The 23,890-nt window shown below is 37.8% G+C and overlaps 3 protein-coding genes and 1 non-coding gene across 15 annotated transcripts in view; 2 read left to right on the top strand and 2 right to left on the bottom strand.

Moving 5' to 3' along the window:
* Positions 1-4,728, bottom strand: part of LOC105675691 (ras-related and estrogen-regulated growth inhibitor-like) — a 74,164-nt gene extending 69,436 nt beyond the window's left edge. For both annotated transcript variants that reach the window (XR_010891348.1, XM_012373002.2), the window contains exons 1-2: positions 4,057-4,728; positions 14-1,642 (exon numbers count right to left, since the gene is read on the bottom strand). Coding sequence is in view for 1 of the 2 variants with exons in the window: in XM_012373002.2 (XP_012228425.1) it covers positions 14-74 (61 nt within the window). In the remaining variant the exon portion in view is untranslated. The remainder of the gene's footprint in view (positions 1-13; positions 1,643-4,056) is intronic.
* Positions 4,729-5,150: 422 nt separating this feature from the next.
* Spag1 (Spag1 axonemal dynein assembly factor) lies at positions 5,151-10,855 on the top strand. The gene is made up of 10 exons (XM_012372974.2): positions 5,151-5,703; positions 6,392-6,668; positions 6,886-7,102; positions 7,262-7,423; positions 7,724-7,851; positions 8,193-8,296; positions 8,467-9,352; positions 9,451-9,574; positions 9,774-9,944; positions 10,101-10,855. Exons 1-10 carry the CDS (start codon positions 5,546-5,548, stop codon positions 10,178-10,180), a joined length of 2,307 nt encoding a protein of 768 aa, XP_012228397.2. The 5' UTR covers positions 5,151-5,545; the 3' UTR covers positions 10,181-10,855.
* A 1,356-nt stretch (positions 10,856-12,211) lies between these two features.
* On the bottom strand, positions 12,212-12,283 carry TRNAA-CGC (transfer RNA alanine (anticodon CGC)). Its single transcript has one exon. It is a non-coding gene; the product is annotated as a tRNA-Ala (tRNA).
* Positions 12,284-12,753: 470 nt separating this feature from the next.
* Med (Smad/Smad4 homolog Medea) lies at positions 12,754-23,821 on the top strand. 11 transcript variants are annotated; one of them, XM_012372985.2, is made up of 12 exons: positions 12,754-13,132; positions 13,635-13,836; positions 14,160-14,308; positions 14,470-14,749; positions 15,071-15,337; positions 15,834-15,971; positions 17,220-17,414; positions 17,567-17,740; positions 17,827-18,081; positions 18,171-18,452; positions 18,555-18,685; positions 18,930-23,821. In XM_012372985.2, the coding sequence occupies exons 2-12, from the start codon at positions 13,770-13,772 to the stop codon at positions 19,008-19,010; spliced, it is 2,019 nt and encodes a 672-aa protein (XP_012228408.1). In that variant the 5' UTR covers positions 12,754-13,132; positions 13,635-13,769; the 3' UTR covers positions 19,011-23,821. The 11 variants fall into 11 exon arrangements, with proteins under 11 accessions (XP_012228408.1, XP_012228409.1, XP_012228411.1 ...); XM_012372986.2 differs by having other exon boundaries at positions 13,623-13,836; XM_012372988.2 differs by having other exon boundaries at positions 12,754-13,240; positions 15,086-15,337.
* The last annotated feature ends 69 nt before the right edge of the window (positions 23,822-23,890 follow it).

Raw genomic sequence — 23,890 nt, 5'->3', positions numbered from 1 at the left:
TAGGGAGATTCACCTGACTTGCCGACTCTGGGGCCGCCGAGGACGACCACCTTGATCCTGTTTACGTTTGTCATCAGCTGCGTGAATTAAGTATCATTCGGGCTGGCATCACAAATCGCCTCTGCGACGGATGCGCCAATTACATCACTCTGCACTTTAACCGCCGCACTCACATCCAGGTCCTCGTCAGGACATTGACCTACTCGTGCGTGCATACATATATGCACACGCGCGAAGAAAGGCCCGATGTCCTTCTTCTTGAGCACTCGCGACAATTGCGAACACACTCACGAAATTAAATACGGGATTAACTGTGCTGACCGATCAACCGTCAGCTCGATTCATCGCCGTTTAATTCCACGGCAATGTTATTACGGCGAATTATATTGATATCACTAATTAATTTCCGATGCGCACTATAAAATTTCGTCCTTAATAACATGAACGGTATTTGGATCCGTTTTTCGTCTTTCTCGCGCCGCGACGGTGTCTATTTAATTGTTGCGCCGATCGACTACTGCCGGCTTCTCCCGGACACGCAAGAAAAGTTACAAAAAGCATCGGTAGAAAATACAGAGTCTTTGACATGTGAGGATATTTAACGCTTTCTTCTCACTCTCGCTACTTTACTCCGAGAGACCAGGTATTCAATTATCAGTCAATCGTCGGCCGAAGTTGTTGCTATTCAGATACTCAGAAAGCTATTAATGGTAGCGTCGATTCCTGTTGATTCCCGGCGACTTCGAAGAGGCGGCGAGCTGGTCGACGTATAGACAGCCGCGTCGATTCACTGGCGTGATGAACGTACGTAATCGCGATTACGAGTTCGGCTCGGCACGTTCGACGAGCGGTTCTTCCCCGCGCGATCCTTAATGGCGCGATAAAGCGCGCGTTGAGTAACACACAGCCGGCCTTTTTTAGACGACACGTCGATCTTGTGAAATCCCGCGTCGGTGATCCACTTTGAAACTCGCAGCTCGGTGCAGTCGGTCGCCGTGATCGCGCGTCCTTCGTCCAGGAATCGCGACTCGTCGAGAGCGCGCCGTAAGGCAACTGTTTATTTGCGACGAACGGCCGTCGCTATCTTATCGCGATTTCCGAGTATTTTGAAGGTGACGCGCAGTTTGTTTTTCTCTCGTTTTTCTTTCGTTCTCCAGCGACGAGATTCTCATAGGAGAACCTTTGTTTCAGAAGAGCTTTGTGCTCAGCTGCAACTATTCGATAATTCACACCGAGCGATATATCGGTCGGCCGATATATTGCCTCCCTTCGCTTAGAGAATTTTCAAAAGGCTAATAATAATGCCACTTGTGATATTTATTTTCACAAGTGAAAGCCGAGGATTTCAACTGATCGGCAACCGTTAATTCCCCGTCTCTCGATACGGAGTGTCAATACCTCACGACTTCGCGTGCTAATTAAACCGCCTGCCAGCTGCTCTTTATCGGAACTCTAGAATTGTCCCCTTCTACTCCGGTTTCTCCTGGATTTCCGTTTCCTACCGCTGGTCTCCTTCATCCCGTCGATTACATCGGATTCAATAGCCCGCTCGCGTTTCGGAATTACAGCGCTGGTTCCCTCGTTCGCACCTCGGAAGCGAGGATGACTTTTTCGTACGTGCTCGCTTGGCTGCGGCGCTGCGCTGCGAATAACAACACAAGCAGCGATTCGAGAAATGCCGTCTCTCTGGTTCCATTTATAACGGGTCGTCGGCCTTCCTCCGCGTCTTCTAGCTTGGCGCCGCCGACACGTCGGCGATTACGAAAAAAAGACAGGCACGCACGCATGCACACACACCGGCGCACGCATTCGACTCGCACGCGTTCCCGCTCGCTCGCTCGCTCGCTCGCTCGTCCGTTCGCGCGCGCAGTGACGACGACGGACGACGACTGTGAAAAAAGTAAGATGCACTCATCCCCCGCGGCGACGTACGAGCTTTTGTTTTGTTGTACGGACGTTTTTCTGAATGTCGCGGGCTAATTTTAACATTTGCGAAGCACGGTGAGTTTAATTAAAAGAAGAATTCGGTGCGCAGCTGCCGTTTGCCGTCTAGAATATTTGATATCTTTTCTCTCTGCACGTGATTGTAATCCATAAGAACTTTTAAAAAGAAACTTTGATAAATGACTCTCCTAAAAGGTTACAGTTTAGTTGATACTTTTTATCGGTACGTTAAAACAGAAAGAAACGCGTAACATTTAATGAAAACTAAAAGTCTAAAAGTCTAAACAGTAATTAACGTGGAAAATAAGCAAATAACATAATTATTGGAAAGTAATTATTGAGAGAAAAGGCGAGGAGCAATTAACGTAGCGGGGGGGATAATTGACATAATGAAGAAACAATTAACGTAATAGCGAAGTAATAGATGTAACGGAAGGACGGGAAAGAGCGGGGAAATAATTAGCACTCGGGATAATAAAAAATGCTCAAGAGAAAAATCTCCAAATCTTTTTATCGGAAATCGCAAAATCGTCACTTATTTCTCGTTCTCCCTCTGCCACGCTTTAAATGATACCCAGATTAGATAACGCGCTCCGTATCGCGTATTAAATCTCATTATCTCGCTGGGCGCACTGCGACAAAAGTTATTCACGCGAGATGCTTGTAACACGACCTTATCGCGAAACTCGTCACGATATTGGACAACAATGCGCGACCGTAAAATGTGCTGAATTAAATTAAATGCGAATCGAACACACATTTCGCCTTAAATCATAAATTTAGATAATAAATTCACACTCGGATTCATAACGTAACTGCTGAGAAAATAACTTGGTGATTTTTAGCGATTATGAGACGTGAGGCATCAAAATAAATAAGTAAATGAAAAAGTGAGACATTAAAACAAAAAACCAGAAATTTTCAGTCACATAAATTTGGTGAATGTAAGCAGGATTTGCCGATGTGATGATACGTGGTCTTACGTCAAATGATATAAGTGTTTATTGATACTGAATAAATCGCGATTCAGCGTTTTCAACGAGCGACAACAAATATGAAATTATTGATGGCTTTTTAAAAACATCTCCATGCAAATTTTTTTCTTTTTTTTTTCGAGAATTATTTATAGAATAATCCTGCCCTGTTTTTCAAGTCGTTCCACATCTGATTCTTAAAATAAAATAAATCAAATCAAATTAGTTTAAATAATGCCAAAATCCAATTAAGTAAAATCGCATTATATAACGTTAAATGAAACGAAATTATGTTTGTCAAGTGACGAGACATTTCCAAGGTGGAAAATAATTTCGATTAATTAATTCAATGAATATTTTGCAGTCACGACGTGTGATCGGTTGAGCGTTCTATTTCGTTCTTATCTATTTGAATTTCAGCTTGTTGTCGCAGGCGTTTTTACGCGTCAGCTACCGTGAAGTGGAAATCGACTCGTTGCTCGCGATAGAAGAACGTAATTGGAAACCGCATATCGGTTTCTTCACGTAGCCAGTTTCGCGACGCGCAAATACTAGATGATGCGCAGATGTGCCGATTGTTTATTTAACGAAACTGATTTTCTCCTGCGCAACAATTGTATCTTCCCAAGATTCTATCAGTCTGCTCCGATTCTCTTCACAGATTGACGGCAATCGTAATCAATTGAATCACTAATTAGCATCTATATTACAGCGAGAATACAACGATCCTGACGGAGAGGCAATTAATTATTAATCAACGCTGGAAAAATCGATTCTTTATCTACGTTGAAATCTATACGCATTTACACGCGTGCGGTTTCAATTAACATGTCCGTATTTTTTTTTTTTGTTATAAATTAATTCTGTCGATTAACAGCAACCGCGGACAGCATCGATTGTGTATCGAGGAAGGCCGACAACCCGTGGATTAAATAATACATTTCTAGTTGAGCGTTCTTTCACCAAGACACTTCAGCAAATTGCACGCCGGCAATATTGGATTCATTAATTTTCAACACGCTTTAATAAGAAAATTAACTTTCGTGATTGTCTTCAAAGTTCAATCAATGGTCTTTAATCTTTGATAAAGGCGGTCTGAAACCTCTTGGCGAATTTTTTTCTCAACGGAATAATTTACCTGCTGTCACACAATGATCGCACTTGCACAAGTCGAACCTGGCGAGCAAAATTCAGCAAACAAAAAAAAATCAACTACGACTCGCCAATCGTGACTCGGTTATCATAACACATCAAGCCGGAGTAAATGTTTAGAGTTCAGTTTGCACAACGAGTGTTGAATTCTCTCTTACGACGCGTCCACGCACTGCTCAATTCGATTTGTAATTCCGGGAACACATCATCGATACTCGAGACTCCGTGTCCCGACTTGCCGATCAGAGTTCGCACTTTAACAAGTTCGACGACGCCGACTACCGAGAAGTGCACAATTATTAGAGCGCGCACAGATGCAACTTCAAAGCCGGTCGCGCGCGAGAGGAGCGTGGACTTCCGGGAAGAAAATTACGAGACGCTCGCATGCTTTCGGCACGGATTTCGGAGCAGTGCATCACACGGAGCGTACACTTGTGACGGGAGGAGAACGAACGCGCGAGAGAGAGAGAGTAAAATACGCGGCCTCTCGCACACGCTCACTGTTCACAGCGAGCGCTCGCCGGCGAATGTGCGGCGCTCGCGGCCGCCTCGTCTAATATGCACTTGGCTGCGCTCGCTCACTGGAGACCGGCACGACAGCGACCCGATGACGACAACCACGACGACGACGACAACAACCGCACGCTTCCTTCGTCCGTCGCGTACTGCTGCGAGTTGCGTTACGGCGAGCTACAAGCCGACTGCCGTGTTAACAGGTAAACGTGCGCGCGGACCGAGCGCCGGTGTACGAGCGCGTGTTTCGCGAGAGGTGGAGGCTGAAAAGGCGAAAAAAGAAGACGCTACTCTCGCGTATGCAACGATGTTGCGCGCGGGGATGCGAGATGCGGCGTCCACGAAGGTGGAAACGCGAATTTATCTTCCTTCAGAATGTATTACGCGGGTAAATTCTTTGCAATACGACCTCTCTTCGCGGAAATGTAGTGAATAAATTATGCAATTTCTCAGTATTGTATATTATAAGAGCTTTAAGGATTCAGAGATGCAAAATATATGCAGTATCGATAAGAAAGAAATTTGAAACTATTTTCTATTATTATAAAAATCTAAACAAGGCTCATTTTTTACTGTTTGCATTTTTATAAGTACATATTTTTTATAACAATGCTTCTTCTTCTCTTCTTTTCTTTCTTCTTTTCAATCTTGCGTTTTTTAGAATAACGAATGAGTTACATTTCAGGTACTATCGATCGTTGGAACGAAGAGCGAATGACGTAGAAAATCAACAACCGCGTAACCGAGCAACGCATCAGAGATCGCGTCAGCAGGGACAACCGTCAAGTAGTAATTGCGTGTGATTGGGATATACGCTTGCGGAGATCCAACAAATCCGGTTCGATTGCTATATTCAACCGCTATTCAACCGTTGTCTCCGCCGAGTCTATAAAGCGACGAAGGTAACCTGTACATGGTTTACGGTGGTAATCTTCGGATCGTTTCCCCGCATTCGCATTATCATGGGCAACGAGGAGGTAGATATAATTAGCGTCGCGCAGAAACCCGAGAAGAAAAGTTTGCTCGAGCGGTACAACATACCAGTCGGCCATCTCTCGTACGAATTTATATCGCAGTGCACCGATGGAAAAACATTGGAGCGAATCGTTCTTATCTTGCGGTGAGTTCTTTGAAACGCAGTAAATTTAGAAACATAAATCTCACACGTATGCTAATATTTGTGTCTTGGCACTGAAAACTTTTTTTTCAATCTGTTGATTAGATTTTTAAGATCGGTTTCTCACAAAACTTCTCTTTATGCAAAATATTAATTTCATCTTAATGCTTCCTATTATTTATTCCTATATCTTTTTGCTAATCCTCGGTATATTATGATAATTATAATACACACTAATTTTTAAATCTTTGTGTTAATCGACGGATGAGATTTGCAACCTTGTTACTCGAAACATCATTAAACCTGTTATTTTCCGGCATGTTTATTAATGATTATTAACGATTCATCATAAATTTCTTGCAGTGAATTCTCTAAAATCTCATAAATTTAGAGAAATAAAGAATTTTTTACTTATGCTAATGCTGCTATTTTATCTTCTATTCTGACGTGTTAGAAATTTTGATCCGAGTAAATCATAGCGAAATATTTCATCCGAGTGCTTACTATTTTGCATATTTCTCCGCTAATGCTTACTACGTTGTGATAATTACAGTACATAATTTTTTAATCTGTGTGCTAATCGTCCGCGAGATTTGCAACCTTGCTGCTTAAAATGTGATTAAACCCGTTATTTTCCGGCACGTTTATTAACGATTCGTCATAAACATCTCTGCGTGCGGTTTAATACCAGTTCTGGCGAAGAAGGAACATATCCAGATTTGACGAGGCATGCCGAGGAACGTCTCGCTAGGATTAAACCTACGAGCGTCGTTTTGAGAAAGGCGGAGCCAGTTTTGAGGCGAAGTATGCTAAATGCGGATGAACGACAGGAAATTGACGACGACATAAGCAATTGGATGTGCGAGATGCAAACTCGCGAAAAGGAACTAGATGAAGGAAAAACCACCCTTATCAACGACTCCTATTCACAGCCGGAGATTCGGAAGATTAAACCGAATATTGTAAAAGTATGTCAATTTAATATTTAAAGTACACAAATATATATTTCATTGAAATATCAGTGGTTCTTGCTCACGGAAATTCATATTTTATTGTATATTTTTGTATTAATTAATTTATTGTCACAAGGTTAAAGAATTCATGAATAATTATCGATTAATACATAATTGAGTTGTAATGAAATGTGATATAGACTTGTCCATAATTGGCGAATTATATTTTCAGGATAAAAAAACGAGCGTCAACGGAAAGAAGCGCAATAAACCCAAACGAATATCGTCATGCGACTATGCAGCTTGGGATAAATACGATGCCGATACAGAGATAAACAGAATAGATCTGCAGGATGAGCAGCGACAGGCCGAAATGAAGAGAATCCAAGATCGGCGAAAGAAGCTGGATGAAACGAATAAGACAGCACATAAAACAACAGTGGATAAACGTAAGCTTGTGAAATAATTTTTTGAAGCCACGATAGCTGTTAACAAAATTATCAAAATCTACATAATATTCTCTGTGTAATGTTATCAATCTGCATAGAATTCAGTCTTCCATTGATTTTAATAGAATATTAGCACTAAATCTTTGAATCTATTATTAGGTTCATTAACCAGTACGGAAGTGAACGTAATGGCAGCCCAAGAAAGAGAAAAGGGAAATGAAGCCTTCAGAGCGGCTGATTACGAGGAAGCTCTTCGACATTACAATGCTAGCATCGAGATTGACTCAAATCTAAATGCTTATAATAATCGCGCTATGACGTGTAAGTAAAAAGACTTTTTTAACAAATCAATAACTATATGCAATTGTGTGATAAAAAAATGCATCATCTATAATTCTTGCAATTTTTTTAACAAAATACTTCTTATAACTTAATAGATAATAAAAAATTACCAGAAAATTAAACTGAAACATTAAAGTTCACATTAGGAAAAATAATGCGAAATATAGAGAAATCAATAAGAAATATTTTCTAATTCTAATTTAAAGTTTATATTAAAATATCTGTTAGCTCTGTATTGTATAACAAGGTTCCACTGATTGTGAGTCAATATATGTTCAGTTATTAAACTGCAGCGTTACGAGGACGCGCTTAATGACTGCAATACGGTACTTAGCATGGATTACAGAAATGTCAAAGCGCTTCTTCGCCGGGCATTATCCTTGGAGCATCTTGAAAATACGCACGAGGTATAAAAATTATAAATATGAATATTTGCATCAATTTATAACAGCGCATATTCACTAAGATATATAAATATTTTATGACAAAGATTTTATGACAGAGAATAAATATAAAGAACTCTATTGCTTCGACTTCAATAAGTTTTAATAAAAATATAATAAAATTATAATAAAAATTATAATAAAATTAATTAAACTAAAAATAAAATTGCACAAAATATGATTAACTACTTAAAAAGTGAAGCACTTAAGAAAGACTTTAATTAAAAGGAAATTTTTATTTGCATTCTTCATAAATAATATTTCGTAATTCAACATAATTAACTGATGTGTAATTTTATATATAGGCATTGGCCGATTATGAATCTGTTTTAAAATTGGAACCAACTAACAAAACAGCAATATCCGGTGTGAACAAGCTGAGAAAACCACGTGAATCGAGAAAAATAAGGTGAGAATTTAATTTTCTAATTCATTATTTATTTAAATTATCGAGTAAATTTAAAATAATAAAAATCAGGGTCGAGATACTGTAATACGTTTACAAATATGTTTATGACAATTTATAAAGATAGCAATTATATTTGCTGTCGTTAAGTTGCTAAGACTACATTTGCGCAGAATGAAGATCGAAAATATCAACGACAGCGAAGACAAGGCCGAGCGAATGAAATTGGAGAGAATCGTGAAAACGAACAGCACTGAGTGTCCGAAACGGCGTGTTAACAGCGATATATGTTATTGCGACAGAGCGCCAGGCTCTTCGCGAAGTGTTGCGACGATGCCGCACATAAAAACGAGTTACTGCGTGGAAACCGAGAGCAACAAAGCAGCACCAGCGGCGGATGCCGCGTCCAATAAAAGCAAGGGAAGAACAGCACGAGATTCTGCGAGCGACAATAAATTATCACCTGTTGCAAAAGATTTCGGCAGCAAAAATAAAACATCAAAATTGCCAGATATTATCAGAAGTGATGACATTTTCACGATTTCTCACGACTCATTTTTCAGATCACGTGACGTAGAAGGCAGCCTAAAAAAGTCTATTTTTTCATGCATATCATCACCTCATAAGACAAAACCTTCCACAGTTATTATCGAAGAACTACCGAGTGACGAAACGTGCAAAGAACCGAAGAGTCTGAAAGAAGAGAAAAATACACCACTAAAAAAATCATATGCAAGTAAAAATAAGGAATTAATCTCCCCTAAAAAGGAAAATAAAACTAAACCGGATTTAACGCCGAACAAAGTTCAAACAGCTAACGAATGTGAAAAACGAGGAAAAATTCGCTATTCTAACGAAACAAGCATGGAAATGAAAAAAGAGACTAGATTGAAAAAAGAGGAAGATGACATATCAACAAAAAAATCGGATGTCGAGAAGAATAAAAACGTAGCTTCTCCTGGGAAAAAAAATAAAACGAAAACGAATACAACATTGAATAAGATTCACACAGTTAACGAGAATCGAAAAGAAAACGAAAAATTGGAAATGGATCTTCAGGTACAATTTAAAGTTTTGGAATAGATTAAATATTAAAAATGTATGAAGAAAATATTTTATACTCTTAACTAATTTGTTAATTAATTAATTTTTTTTAGAAACTGAAGAACATCGAATCTCCTTACGAATTTATACGTTTGTGGCAATCCTTAAAGAACAATGATAACTTGAAGTTACACGCGAAACTTTTGCGATGTATAGCACGCGAAGATATAGAAAAAAGTAAGTAATACATCAGAATTAATATTTGAATATTATTTGCATTCGTAATTAAATAATCGCTAGTCTGTGCCGTTATTTTAATATTTGGTTCTTAATATTTTATAAATTAAGTGGTTCGGAAAACAATTATTTAGGTTTTGTATTTAACAAATAGTTATTTGATAAAAAAACATAACATGAAAAGAATTTTAATCTATAGTTATAGGCAATAAATTGGATGCAGCAATGTTCAGTCTTATATTGCGTTGCTTGGAGCAACAATTCTGTACATCAAAAGACACAGAGTTGCTCGTAAACCTATTATACTCTTTAAGCCGATTGAATCGGTTTTCCATCGTTCATATGTTTATGGATTCCGAAGATAAAAAAGGTAATGCAAAAATAATAGAAATATTAAAAATAGCGAAAGTATTAAACGCGCAGTTGCTACTTTAACAAAATCGAAAGCGAAATAATTTATTCTCGCAAATCTAATGTATTTAATATAGAATTAATGTATCTAAATAAATTTTTATTTATTTTGCAGTTCTAAAAAATATATTACATTTCTTGGAGAAAGAGAAGTCACCGAAAATTTCGCAATTACGTCAAATTTATGTTACTTGAAGATCACGCGTAAGCATCAAAAATTATATATAAATTCTAAATATTTATTTCTTAAATATTATATTATAAGAACATATTATAATAATAGTTATTTCTTTAAAAAAACATATTTAATAGATTGTACTGATTGCAAATGTAAGCGTGTATGAACACTCACCGTTAGCCGAATATTGTAGATGAACAGCAATTCCCTGTATCCTCGTCAGTCGAACATTGTAGATGGACAACAATTCCCTGTCTCCTCACGACGACATTCCTCTTGTTCTCCTCTTCGATACACTCGCGATTACTTTGCACTCACGATTACTATGCACATTTTTTCGATGCACTAACACACTCGACGCGAACAACGCGAAACGCGGGAATTCGTTCGACGGACGACGATCCATCGAAACGCGACCGATATCACTCGCGAATATTGAAAAAAAATACACAATCGCGCGGATTAATTAATACTAAAATAATCGCCCGTCAAATGATTCGGCACTCCCGATTCACACGACACATTATGGAACAAAATAAAAATTCGGACGCGAAAGTTATTTGACATTATCGACACTCAATAATAAATAAAACTTGTTCTGCGTGAATAAAGTAGATGCGTGAATTTACCATCCGAACGAATTACCATCAAGTACAAGAAATGGGCGCCAATTGTTCGTTGTTGAAGATTTGAAAAATGTCATGGTGGTCATGATTTCTCAATATCTCAAGCAACGTACGTCGCCTCGAATCCATCGCGATGATCCCCTCGATGATCCCCTCGATGCTCCTCCTATCAATGCTACCACAGATGCTCCTAGCGATGTTGTCCCCAATGTTGTAGATAATGAGGCTCGTCGGATGACCGAATAGTGTGAGATTCACACGAAATACACAGATTCCGGGAAATCGCGTCATGGCGAAACGAGAAGCAACGAGCTCCGATTATGAACACCGAAAAACGCGCTCATCGCGATTGCGCGGACCGATTAATACTCACAGACGATTGCTCGTCGTTGAATTCGGCATTCCTGAATACTCGATCGTACACGGAATTTACTCGGGATAGGCAAAAAAACACAGAACACGGAGCGACCGCAACTACGACTACGATATCTCACGCGAACTGGACGGAAATGAACGAGAAATGTCATGGCGAATAGAGACGCCAGCAAGTAGACGGGGTTCACACGCGGACTATCAAGAACTGCATATAAACGCTGAGCAGAGAGCGCCTGCGTAGCGATTGTACATGGAGCCTCGTCTATTCTGACATCACTGATGACGAATTGGATATATCAAGCAGTACTACCTGTTGCGATGCCGGCGATCCCTTGATGCTTCCAATAATGTTTCCATAAATATTCTCGTTATTTTCTCGTTGCTCCTCGATGCTCCCATTATTCTCTTGAATGTTTCTGTTGTTTTTCGTTATTAGAGATGACAGATACCACTCGCGATGCTCATCGAACGAACGAACGAAATAGCGCGAAATACATGGATTCCAGTAAGCCGCGTCTAGCGGCGAAACGCGAAGCAATAAACGCCGGTCAAAAAACGCACTGATCCCGATCACGTAAGGCGAATAATATTCTGAGACGATCGCCTGTCGCTAGATTCGGTACTACCGACGCTCAGTCGCGTACGCGGATTTCATCCGAATGCACAAAAAAGGCGCGAACATGCAGAGCGTCTTAAATGCTGCAGCTACTGAATGACAGTCGTGCCACTTGTCAGATAAGTGAATAGCGCGAATATGTATAAAGCGCGCGAATTCGAAACTGCAGCCCGCAACGAAATATAAAGCGACGAGCATCGATTAAAAATAGCAAGAAAAACGCTTCGATTGTGAATGAACCGCGACATCAAGAACGCTTAACGAACTCAGCAATTACGCAATAATCATATAACGCGTTTAACCGTATACGCTTTTTTAGTTGTTTATGCAATACTAAAAAATTTTTTTAATTAAGCAGATATATAATAAATTAAATAAAATATAAACAAAAAAATAAATGTTACATATATGACAGGCAAAAAAAGATGAGTTGGAGGAGCTGGGATTTGAACCCAGGACTTTCAGCATGCGAAGCAGACACTCTACCACTGAGTTACACCCCCGGTTATAAAATGTATTGTGAAACAGAAAGACACGTGACATACTATATTTTTTCTTCTAGCGAAAATAAAAATAACATCTATTTTATTTTAAATGTAGAACATGCATTTATGACGCATAGATTTGTTAGCTATTTTTAATCATTACTTATATTACACTTACAAATCCCTGCTTACTTCATCTCCGTTGGTCTACTTTGTAACATCCAATGAGATGTAAGATATATTAGCAGTGCTGCCATCAATGATCGCGAAAATTCATGTAAACTACTATTAAGCCTCGATCAGACTATGCAAACTATTACAGCAATTTACAAGTGATCTAGTAAACTACTAAAAATGTACCATACAGCACACAGCATTTCTAGTAATTTATTATAGATTACTTGCAAATTGCTGCAACAAGTTGCACAGTCTGATCCAGGCTTTACATAGCTCACTGAATTAACTTTGAAATGACTAGTAATGATCGTTATTTTATCGCGAAGGTTTGGCTGTACTGCGTGCTGCGACATTATCCGCGCCCCGCGGATATGTATTATTGATGCACTAACCTATGCGACGGAGCAACGCTTGACGATTCGTCGCGAAATCCACAGAGTACTGCTTGTCTGCCGCGCGCGTCATTACCCGGTGATCAATCGCGAGTAAGAAGTAACACGCGCGACATCGTCATCGCTTGCGTCGTTGCGGACCGCGCCGCGGGCTTCACATATACGCTCGACGACGAAGACGCTAAATCTCGAACATCGCACACGAGCGTCTCCCCGCGCGCAACTGTCAACGCACGTCATCCATCGCTGTCGAAATTCGTAGAAGCGTTCCACTCGACGCAACGGAGTCTTCGCTGCTGTACGTGATTCACGTTTCTTCCGATGTCTTGTACATGTTTCCCAGATACATCGTAAACTCGTCCCCGCATTGCTGCGTCTTCGGCATCCCTCATTCTTCTGCTCGAATGTAAATTTGACTTCGAATATTTTGGTATACTGATTATATATATATATATATATATAATGTAAACAATTTTGAGTTTTTTATAAGTTTTATTTGTAGATCAAATGATAAGATTGAAGTGCCACTGCTAGTGTTAAATAAACAAAGACAGGTCTTATGATATTACTTTAACAATTGTTAATAATCATCAAAAATCCATTAAGAGCAAGTAATTAATAGTATTTTAAGTAATATGATTGAAAGATATCTGCTTGTATTAAGTAAATATTACTAAACATTTTCCAATAATATTGTGGCAGAATACAGTAATTGTTGCCTTTATTTATATTGCAACCAGAATTTAAATTATCAATATTAAGAAATATACAATAAAAAATTTAATTAGTATTATTTACAGGACTTATTGTGGCCCATGGATGAAATATTGTCACTAGATGATAAAGTGTGAAAGATTGGACTGCATCAAGTCCAAAGAAAAAGCCAGTGATTTGAAGCAAGGAACACGACAGTGTCCACCACGGCTTTCACAGAGATGGTTGGATTGGCGGGCGGGGGAGGTCATTTATATCCCTCGCCCCCTATGCAGTCGAATCCAGAGTGTAAATATTTTAATATTTGTTATATTACTTGTGAATCATATTTTTATTTATTTATATTAGTAAATCTATTTAATGGCTAATAAATTATTGAATATTTAATGAATATATTAAAAATACTTTAATGATTTTAATTATTTTAAGATTTATTTTACATTATCTGAAAAATATGTAAAAAATTCTGAATTCCAAAGCTTGTTATGTTTCGGCAGCTTTAGTTTGATTTGAAAATAATACTCTTAAAAATTCTAAGACATTAAAAAAATATAAAATTTTATTGTTATCATCATAAGTTATTTATATATTTTATGCAATTTTAAATGCAGTGAGAGAGATGACTGGGATCGCACCTAGTGCACCAACCAGTGCTGATGCCTGCTTGAGTATTGTGCATTCACTTATGTGTCATCGTCAGGGTGGTGAAAGTGAAGGCTTCAGTAAACGCGCGATTGAGTCATTGGTGAAAAAGTTAAAAGTAAATTTTATATATATTTGTATTGTTAACATTGTAACATGCAATATTCAAAGATAACATATATGTATATTCTAAAAATTTTGTTTTTGCAATTCGCAATTTTTACCGATTTTTTGTTACATTTTAATAATTGCAAGGATTAATTAAAATTTAATTAACAGGAAAAACGTGACGAACTGGACAGCTTGATCACTGCAATTACCACAAACGGCGCACATCCTAGTAAATGCGTAACCATTCAAAGGACTTTGGATGGTAGATTGCAAGTAGCTGGACGCAAAGGTTTTCCGCATGTCATTTATGCCCGTATCTGGAGATGGCCAGATTTACACAAGAACGAACTAAAACACGTGAAATATTGCCAGTTCGCTTTTGATTTAAAATGCGACTCGGTTTGCGTAAATCCTTATCATTACGAGCGAGTGGTATCACCTGGAATAGGTATGTTATAACGTGTAATCTCGCATTTACATTTTATTTTTAAGTTCTTTTCGTATTTGTGTCTCACACGTGCATAGTTACTTTTTCCTTTCCTTCCACGTTATTTTTCTTATTTTTATTTTTATTCTATATTTTATTTTATTTTATTTCAAAAACTCGATTAAGTACAAATTGCGAATCATTTTTTTATTTTAATCGTCCAGCGAGGTAAAAGTAAACCGTGCATCCTGGGGTTAACGAATACAGAATGCTAGAGAGCAAATCATTTATCGTTGTGGTCTTCTTGGTGTTTTGATGGAATGGTTGGTTTCCCCCGCACAGACCCGTTCTTTACAGACCTGTCCGGACTGACTCTGCAATCCGGCGTGGGTGTGGGCCCTGGCGGTAGACTCGTCAAGGATGAGTACACGGTTGGCGGCGGTGGAACTGCTGCCGCGGCAGCCGCGGCCGCGGTTGGATCTGCAATGGACGTGGACGGTGAAATGAATCAAACGATTCAGCATCATCCGCCGACTCAGCCGCCAGCCTCCAACAATGCTCAACAGGCTCAGCAAGGTTTTATACCTGGCTTACCGCCCCCCAATCCAAGTAAGTTCGATGTTGTGATTTCATTTTTTGAATTTTTCTATATTTCTCTAAAGCTTTAACATTTTCGAAATTTGGATCGATCAGCTTGAAACAATGCAAATCTGTTTGTAATTAATGTCTGGCTAATATGATGGTAGCACATCATTAATGGATCATTGCAGTTTTAACATATGGACACATCTTTGTCTAAATGTGAAGATGTTTAATAAATTATTAATCCTGCAAATCGCAAATTTGGCATGCGATGATTATATTTTAGGAAAAATTTACGTAGACACCATCTAACTGCTAAAATATACATGTTATACGGATCGATACGTTCGATATGATTGTTAATTATTAAATTGATTGCTAACGAGCCAGCCGCTTTCGTTATCGCTACCAAATGTAGATTAGCAGGCAAGAATACGCTTACGCAAATTTCTCTTTTTTGTTGCGTGATTTCATTTTTGTTTTGGCTTCATTGTTTTCTTTTCCTTCTGATTGTTCGGCACAGCCAGTACTGAGGGTATGTTTAGCGCCGGTGGGGGCGGCAATAACGGTAATCCCCATGCTAAACTGGACGACAATAATTGCCCCAGACAAACTTGGATCCCTACGCCTCATCACTCGGCAGGCCGTAACATGCATCATCGTACGTATTTCATTGTACACAGCATTATTGAAGGAGCTTTCGATTATGTGTCGCTGATTAGTCTTCGCTCAGTGTCGCCAGTGTGCATTTTTCATGATTCTTGGACTCGAATCAGAGTTTCCCAAATTAATTATAGCGCTTCATTAAAAATAAATCTGAGTCGTGAATAGAAAAGAGAATCTCTAACAAGTAAACCTACCTTCGTGTTACTCGCCGATTTTATTGAAACTCTGTACACTTGTAGAGCGGTCAAAAATAATATACACGTATTTTTTTATATCGGCAATGGTGCAACTTTAAGGATGAAAACTACTACTTTATTTTTGTACGATCATTTTTTATTGAGTTATGGAGATTTGAGGGTAATCATTTTTATGCGAAGCAATATCAGTATGATTCAAAACAACCTGATGTCCTTGCAATGTCATATTCTTGAGCGAATTCTGAGACGATTTTTCCTTTTGCAAACTTTTGTCCCAAGCTTAGTTTTGAGTTATAATTGATATAACTTTGCTACTTACGAGTCCGATACACCCGGGCAGGCAGCGACGCGCAACGTATAATAAGAGTGACTGTGGAGTGTTTACGATCGTCTCATGACGCATTGCGCCGTCCCTGCCTGCCCGTTGTATCGGATTCGTAAGTAGCAAAATATTTTCAATTATAACTCAAAACTAAGCTTCGGACAAAATTTTGCAAAAGAAAAAAAAGAAAAATTGTCTCAAGAATATGACATTGCAAGGACATCAGATTGTTTTGAATCATACTGATATTGCTTCGCATGAAAATAGTTTATAAGTGTACCGCATGAAAATGCTTTATAAGTGTACCGAGTTTCAATAAAATCGGTGAGAAAGGTAGGTTTACTTGTAAGATTATTTTGAAGTAAACGCAGGATGTATTTAAAAATGTATTATGGAAATTACCCAAAGAAAAGAAAAGATGTAAATATGAAATAATAATTAAAATTCTGTTAAGAAATATCTACAGCTTTTTAATTCTAAAGTTCGAACACTAGAACTATTAGAACATTTAGAACATTTATTGGAAGCCGAATGAAAAGAATTTGCAAGTAAAAATCTATGCACAGTTAAAGAGGCACTGTATGCTAATTACATGAGAAACATTCTCTGGGAAACAACGACGGACAGTTTCAAAGCAATTAAACAGTGACAGCGAGGGCAGCCAGCGTTTGTGCACTTTAATATTTTATGTTGCCTGCATTGTGTATGAATTTTGATTTTGCAGCAGTAGTACATCCAATGAGTCACACCGTAGGTAGCCAACAGCAGTCGCTGAACGCTGCGTCCAGCGGAACGTCCGGCGCACAGATCTTGAGTCCCGCGCAAGGACAATCGACGGCGGATACATTCTATGGCGCAACCACATCTCCGCAAGACATCAACCAACCTCCTACAGTCGACGCGCTAGCGGCTTCTTTAGGTACGTGATAAGCGCACCATGCACAAACACGAAAATCATTATATTCTTTTGAACACAGATTCCACAAAAATTTTGAATTTCTCTGCTAATTTTTTAAGATAATTTAATTTTCATATTTAATATACCGGATTTGTTTCTCTTTATTTAAATAGGTGAAGGACAGAGCTCTCCCGTGTCACCTGTGCATCTCCATCATCCGAATGGCTTTTCCGTCGGCACAGCGTCGTTCAATTCCAGAGCACCACAATGGACTGGGGCTAATACTCTCACATATACTCAAAGTATGCAACCGCCGGATCCGCGACACCTTCACACTACGTCGTATTGTAAGTCAATTACATTTTGAGACGTAGATTTTTTTTTTTAATTCGGGAGTTCAACAACATCATTACATTGAATTTAATACTTTCAGGGGGAGGTCACGGAAATGATGTTAGTGGAAATATCGGAGGATTGCTCTCTACTCAACCAGCACCGGAATATTGGTGTTCTGTCGGTTATTTCGAACTAGATATCCAAGTCGGAGAGACATTTAAAGTCAGCAGCGGCTGCCCCACTGTCACTGTAGACGGTTACGTGGATCCGAGCGGTGGAAACAGATTTTGTTTAGGTGCCTTGAGTAATGTGCACAGAACAGAACAGAGTGAAAGAGCGCGTCTTCATATAGGTAACTAACTGATGCTCTCGTAATAATTGCGAGTTCTCGAATATTCAACGGAATATTGCAGAAATTCATAATTGAAACACACATTTTAGGAAAAGGCGTTGTGCTGGACTTGAGAGGTGAAGGTGATGTTTGGCTAAGATGTCAAAGTGAACACAGCGTCTTTGTGCAGTCTTACTATTTGGATAGAGAGGCGGGCCGAGCACCTGGTGACGCAGTACACAAAATCTATCCATCAGCGTACATTAAAGTCTTTGATCTGAAGCAGTGTCATAAACAGATGCGAGGCCAAGCTGCAACTGCTCAGGCTGCCGCAGCAGCGCAAGCCGCGGCTGTTGCAGGCCATCTCACGCATGGAGCGCCCATCACCAAGAGTAAGAAGAAGAATCTAAGAGCGCGAGCATCTCTTGAGACGCACTTTCAACAAATAATTATGTTTTTATCATAACTTATGTATAAATAAATAATAATTATAGGCCTCAGCGCGGCGGCAGGAATTGGAGTCGATGACTTAAGGAGACTTTGTATCCTGCGTTTGAGTTTTGTAAAAGGATGGGGTCCGGATTATCCGCGACAGAGCATTAAAGAAACACCATGCTGGATTGAGGTAACACGTTACTTCGCGAATCTAATTTTTATGGCTCAAAGGAAGAAGAACAAAGACCAATATATAGAACTTGGTCTTAATTTTTTATTCAGATAATTTTGAAAATTTTAGACGCAAAAGATTAATTTAAGATTATAAAAATCTACTTCAAATTTAGTTCATATTTCTTTTATTGGTTTATGAAACTATCAAGTTTTTTTTTCAAAGTTTTACTTTTAATATTATTATTTCGTTTATTCTCTAGGTACATTTACACAGAGCACTTCAATTGCTGGATGAAGTATTGCACACCATGCCGATCGATGGGCCGCGAGCGATCGAATAATTTTATCAACTTGAATAGAGAGGCGAAGAAGGAGCATCACAACGTTACTGTTGGAATCGAGTGCGCAAGTGTAAGAAATAATCGTTTGAATAATATCGACTTAAGAATGCGAGTGGACAAACCAGACAGACCAAATTCACCGGACGAGATCGATCAAATGACGAAATTTGGCCATAGGGAGCTCGAGAAGAGCTTGCGGAAGTTATTTATATATTTAACGACTGGTGATATAATAATCTGTGTAGGACAGGGGTTCCCAAACTTTCTAATATCTACATTGCATTTGATCCATGGATAAAATGTTTGTGTCTATTCTGAAACCACATACATTTTACATCTATGCAATTTTGACATAATACACAGTGAAGTATTTCAATTATTTATTTTTTAATTTTTTTTACAAACAACTTTTGTTAAACTGTCAAAGAGGAGATTAGAAAACCAATGGAAATAACATTACAAATGTTGATACATAAACGATTTATAAATTACATTTTACTTTTGCCTCTATCTTAAAGGTATAACGGCTAGTTTTATTTTCTAAATAAAAAAATATATTTAGAAAAGAAAAACATAAATATGTAAAATATTAATTCATATATGAATCTTATAATAACATAATCCAATAATATTCCATTTTATATATTGGCCAGCTAAGTCAATATTATAAGGAAATAGATCTTGATTGCTTAATTATTGAAAAATTAGATAATATTGATGTTGCACTTGACAAAGCTATGCTATCTTTTAATAGCAGTGCTGCCACTCTTTTTCTTCCTCTTTGCTTTTATAAGTCCTTCACTAGTTTGAGGACCCCTGCTGTAGGATAAAACATGTGCCACGGCCTTGCACTACCAACAACGTACAAAAGTGAAAGAAACGTTATTTTTATTTACGAGATGTAATTTTTTACGGAGAGGGGCGGATACGACGCATCTCACCGACGAAGAAGCAGAAGAAAATAGAACGAACGGTCTTCTATTTTGCTATGTACGCGATTGGAGGGAGGGAAAATTTTCCTCGTAACGCGCAGTCCGCTAAGCTCAGTGATACCAGTTTCGAAACTGTTACATAGTCATGACCCTGTTCTTTGAGATTAGCTTTGTAAGATAACTGGAACTACTGTCTACACTTATTACTTACTGCGAATGTTAAGCTCAACATTTATAATCGGACAAAAGGAAGGTCTTCTGATTTCTGGATTTCTAAGTTTGGAGGGGTTGTAGAATAAAGGAATTTAGTGTCCTTAAATGTAAGAAAGGAGAGACCTCGTGAATTTTGAAGTTTTGATAAACATTGAGTTGAAAAACTCACGAAGGTTTTTACGAAACTCAAATGAGTATTTAAAGTTCGAGAATTCCGAGATAAATATACAAGCTCCAACGATTTAGAAATCAAGAGATCTTGGACTCCAGGGATCTCACAATCTAGGATATCTTGAAATCCGAGGATTTAGGGATCCGAGGATATAAGAATCCCAGGATATAAGAATTACCTTTAACGCACGTGTATACAGTAGGGAGATTTTCTCTAAAAACACAGTAATACATTTCTGCCAAGTAGCAAATATAGATAATTCATAAGGATCGTACACGCAGTCATAATAATCCTTTATAACGATAGATCTTTCGTATTTAAATTCAAATAGAAGAGATATCGTGATGTCACATTTTCCTGATTTCCTGAAGAGATCATGCTTAGAAATTGTATATTTATCACAGTTTGTAGGCATAGTTATAGCAATTATGTTGGCAGAGATTTGGTATGTGGCGTTAGAATTATTTGTTTATTACAAATGGGTAATTTGTTTATTGTCTGTTTTACAGTTTATAACCAAAAACTATTTTGCATAGAGACTTTGAAGTTCTAATGAAAAATAGAACATTCTTGTTCTTCTTTCTTATTTCTTCGTTTCGTCGAATAAAATCTTTTAATTTCTTAGTTATTATTGATCATTATTATTATTATCATTATTGCGGTTGTTGAAGGAGATGAGTTGCGGACTATTCGAAAAATAGTATATACAGTTTAAAATATTAATGAAAAAATTGACTTTATATAATATCAGAACTCAAGAATCTTGGAAAGAAAGTTAAGAATTAATAAAATGTCAAAGATTTTTAATAGAAGAATGAAACTTTCAAACATCGGTATCTGTATTTGTTATATATGTGTCATATTAGCATTAAAAAAGTTAAACAAACATATAATTTAATTCGAATAAATGTAATTCGATTCAGCATCTCCTCCAATCAACCACCGGATGTTATTACTATTAAACGTAATACTTGTTGAATAATTATACCCACTGTTTATCACTTATTTTATTAAAATGTAATCGTACAAAATATTCTTATATATACATTTGATAATATTATAGTATAGAGAGTGATTAAGGATGAGAGAAAGATGGACAGAGAGAAAAAGAGTTGACCAAATTCGACAGTGTACGTGCACAAGATGCCGTAAAATGATCGAAGTCGATCTTACTGCATCTTGTGTACTCCGTACATATGCGTATGTATTTTATTTTAATTCTGTATGCGAAAAAAAAGAATAGAGAAAAAAGTTTAATGCTTGTTTTTGCGATGCGATAGTATTTGCTGATTATTCTCGCTTTGTTGCAATTCAGCCTTCGTGTTTGCGGAATGAGTGAATGAATTTTCCACAATTTTGGAGAATTGTTCGGAATGCGGAGAGATGAGGAATGTACGTTACCGTTTAAGCTAAGTTCGAGAGAAAAATCTGCACTCTGAATATATAGTAGTTGTCCGACGACTACCGCATTATTTTTGAAACGAAATGTAGGTCCTATGACGAGGATCGCGCGAGATTCGTTGAGAGGAGTCTATAATTAAAATGAAAATAATTCAGTAATCGCGGGGCATCCTGTACACAAATGCCTTCCTTTGATCGACCAATGAAGTGTACACACAGCTCAAGTATATTGTCGACAAGAAATTCTTGCTTACAGCCAAGCTAGAAACACATGTGCCATCATTTTCGTGCATACAAGATGTAAAACTTATAGGACTTTTTACAAGACTGTATTTTTAACTCCAGAGCGACTAAACTCCCGCTGATCTAAGAATCTAGATTCAACCACAGCATAATATTTCGACATGTCCGTAGGTCTAAGAAAGTCAGAAAAGTTCAGAAAAGCATTTCGAATGATTGTAAAAGGATCTAGGAATCCAGAAAACGGCCCCGAGAGGCTCTAAGAGAGTCTACGATTCCGAGTATCTTTAGGAATCTAAGCTGCAAAGGTTCTAGGAACTTACAAATTCCGTGGTTCTAAATGATAATCCGAGTTCTAATGATGTAATTCGATCGTTGTGGTGCTTAGATACGTCCTAGTAGCGTAGAAAATGCAAAAAAAAAGAGAAGCAAGCGAACCACGAATTTTTTTATACACACATTGTAGATTGTGTGAAAACCAGATGCGAATGAAACGAATAAGAATCTCTCGAATTAACGATTGAAGGGCTCGTCGACATGCTAATTGCGATATTGATAATTTACTTATTGGTTCGCAATCAAATTTCTTAAAGAAGAGACTTAAATATAAGTAGTCGCTCCACGTTAGCGTTTCTAGATCCTTAATAGCCGCCACCCCGAATATGAAATACTGCCACGAATATGAATTTTGTAAATTTTGATTTTTGAATGAATGTAATTTTCGAAGATTTTGCATCGTAAACTGGATGTTAGAGGATTGTCCTCGCATTAAACATAATTTTTCACGCATTTATCATCGTTCTTAATGCGGATTCTTCCAATCTGAAAAACATTTAGCATGATGCTGCCCAGAGCCCTTCAATTTCGCAGTCCGTGGAGGTGAAAAATCGCGTAACGTTTCAACAATTGCAAGCACTTTCATTGAAGATCGCTGCGAAACAAACGGATTAGTTTTCTCCTTACTTGCGTTTCCTTGACAAACAGCACAAACTGTCTGCGTCTAAGCCAAAGATACCCCGACGATACAGTGTTATAACACGCTGCGTTAAAAAAAAAGAACATATATAACGAAATGTAATGAGATTTCAGTTTTACACTCTGGGGCGTTCCGAAGGAGAGCTGCAGAAAGTGCGGTATCAACGAAAAGATCTTTGTGTCAATTTTAATTACCGAAGACATTGAGGAATGCTCTTTTTCTCAGCCAATTAGATTCCCTGTATTCTTCGGAACGGCCCGAGTAAGTACGAGATGTGATTATCCTTACGTAATTATTTCCGTCGATCACGATGCAGGTAGAATTGTATTCGCAATCCCGTTCGATTAATAGGTCTTAATTACCAGTACATCAATTATCGTTTGATTCGCGAATGGCGTAATAAAGAGAAAAAAAAGCAAGATTGTATAGATACAAATTAATATCTGTGATTATCGTCGATGCAGATATATTTTAAGTAATTTCTACAGCGTTCAGGCATATTTGTAAAAAAGGAACAAAGGACAAAAAAAAAGAAAGAGAAAAAAAACAATAATAATAACCATGTACGGCGATAATACTTTTAGAACGATTGTTGAGATAAGATTTATCTGTGTTTGTGTTGAATGCATATTGTCGTGCCGCGTGGTGAGGAGGTTAATTAATTACACATTAATTATAATAAGGATAATTAGACTAATTAATATATAATGCGAGCACTATTATTGTTTCGAATAAAAAAAATGCAAAAAAGGAAAACAGAAAAACACACGAGAGAGCTCGAATGAATGTGTTTTGCGGAATCTTTTTGTTGTTGTATATTATAGATACGTCGCATTATACACGATCATTTTCAATAAACATATTCTATAAATTATAACTATTGGTTTAATTCGAGCCGCCAAAATTCGGCTGATGAACAGCGCTGTGTAGCAGTATATGATACTCA

The sequence above is a fragment of the Linepithema humile genome, chromosome 7 (genome assembly GCF_040581485.1).
Source record: "Linepithema humile isolate Giens D197 chromosome 7, Lhum_UNIL_v1.0, whole genome shotgun sequence".
Taxonomy (NCBI): Eukaryota; Metazoa; Arthropoda; class Insecta; order Hymenoptera; family Formicidae; genus Linepithema; species Linepithema humile.
The sequence above is the reverse complement of the archived record's forward strand: the minus strand, read 5'-3'. Positions and strand labels throughout refer to the sequence as shown.

What these genes read in the sequence shown, in the direction of transcription:
- Spag1 (XM_012372974.2), top strand. Translation starts at nt 5,546, where the DNA reads ATGGGCAACGAGGAGGTAGATATAATTAGCGTCGCGCAGAAACCCGAG. An exon ending in CGTGAATCGAGAAAAATAAG is followed by an intron (nt 8,297 to 8,466) that starts GTGAGAATTTAA and finishes ACATTTGCGCAG; the next exon opens with AATGAAGATCGAAAATATCA. An exon ending in GGATTCCGAAGATAAAAAAG is followed by an intron (nt 9,945 to 10,100) that starts GTAATGCAAAAA and finishes TTTATTTTGCAG; the next exon opens with TTCTAAAAAATATATTACAT.
- Med (XM_012372985.2), top strand. Translation starts at nt 13,770, where the DNA reads ATGGTTGGATTGGCGGGCGGGGGAGGTCATTTATATCCCTCGCCCCCT. An exon ending in CGCGCTAGCGGCTTCTTTAG is followed by an intron (nt 17,415 to 17,566) that starts GTACGTGATAAG and finishes TTATTTAAATAG; the next exon opens with GTGAAGGACAGAGCTCTCCC. An exon ending in AAACACCATGCTGGATTGAG is followed by an intron (nt 18,686 to 18,929) that starts GTAACACGTTAC and finishes TTTATTCTCTAG; the next exon opens with GTACATTTACACAGAGCACT.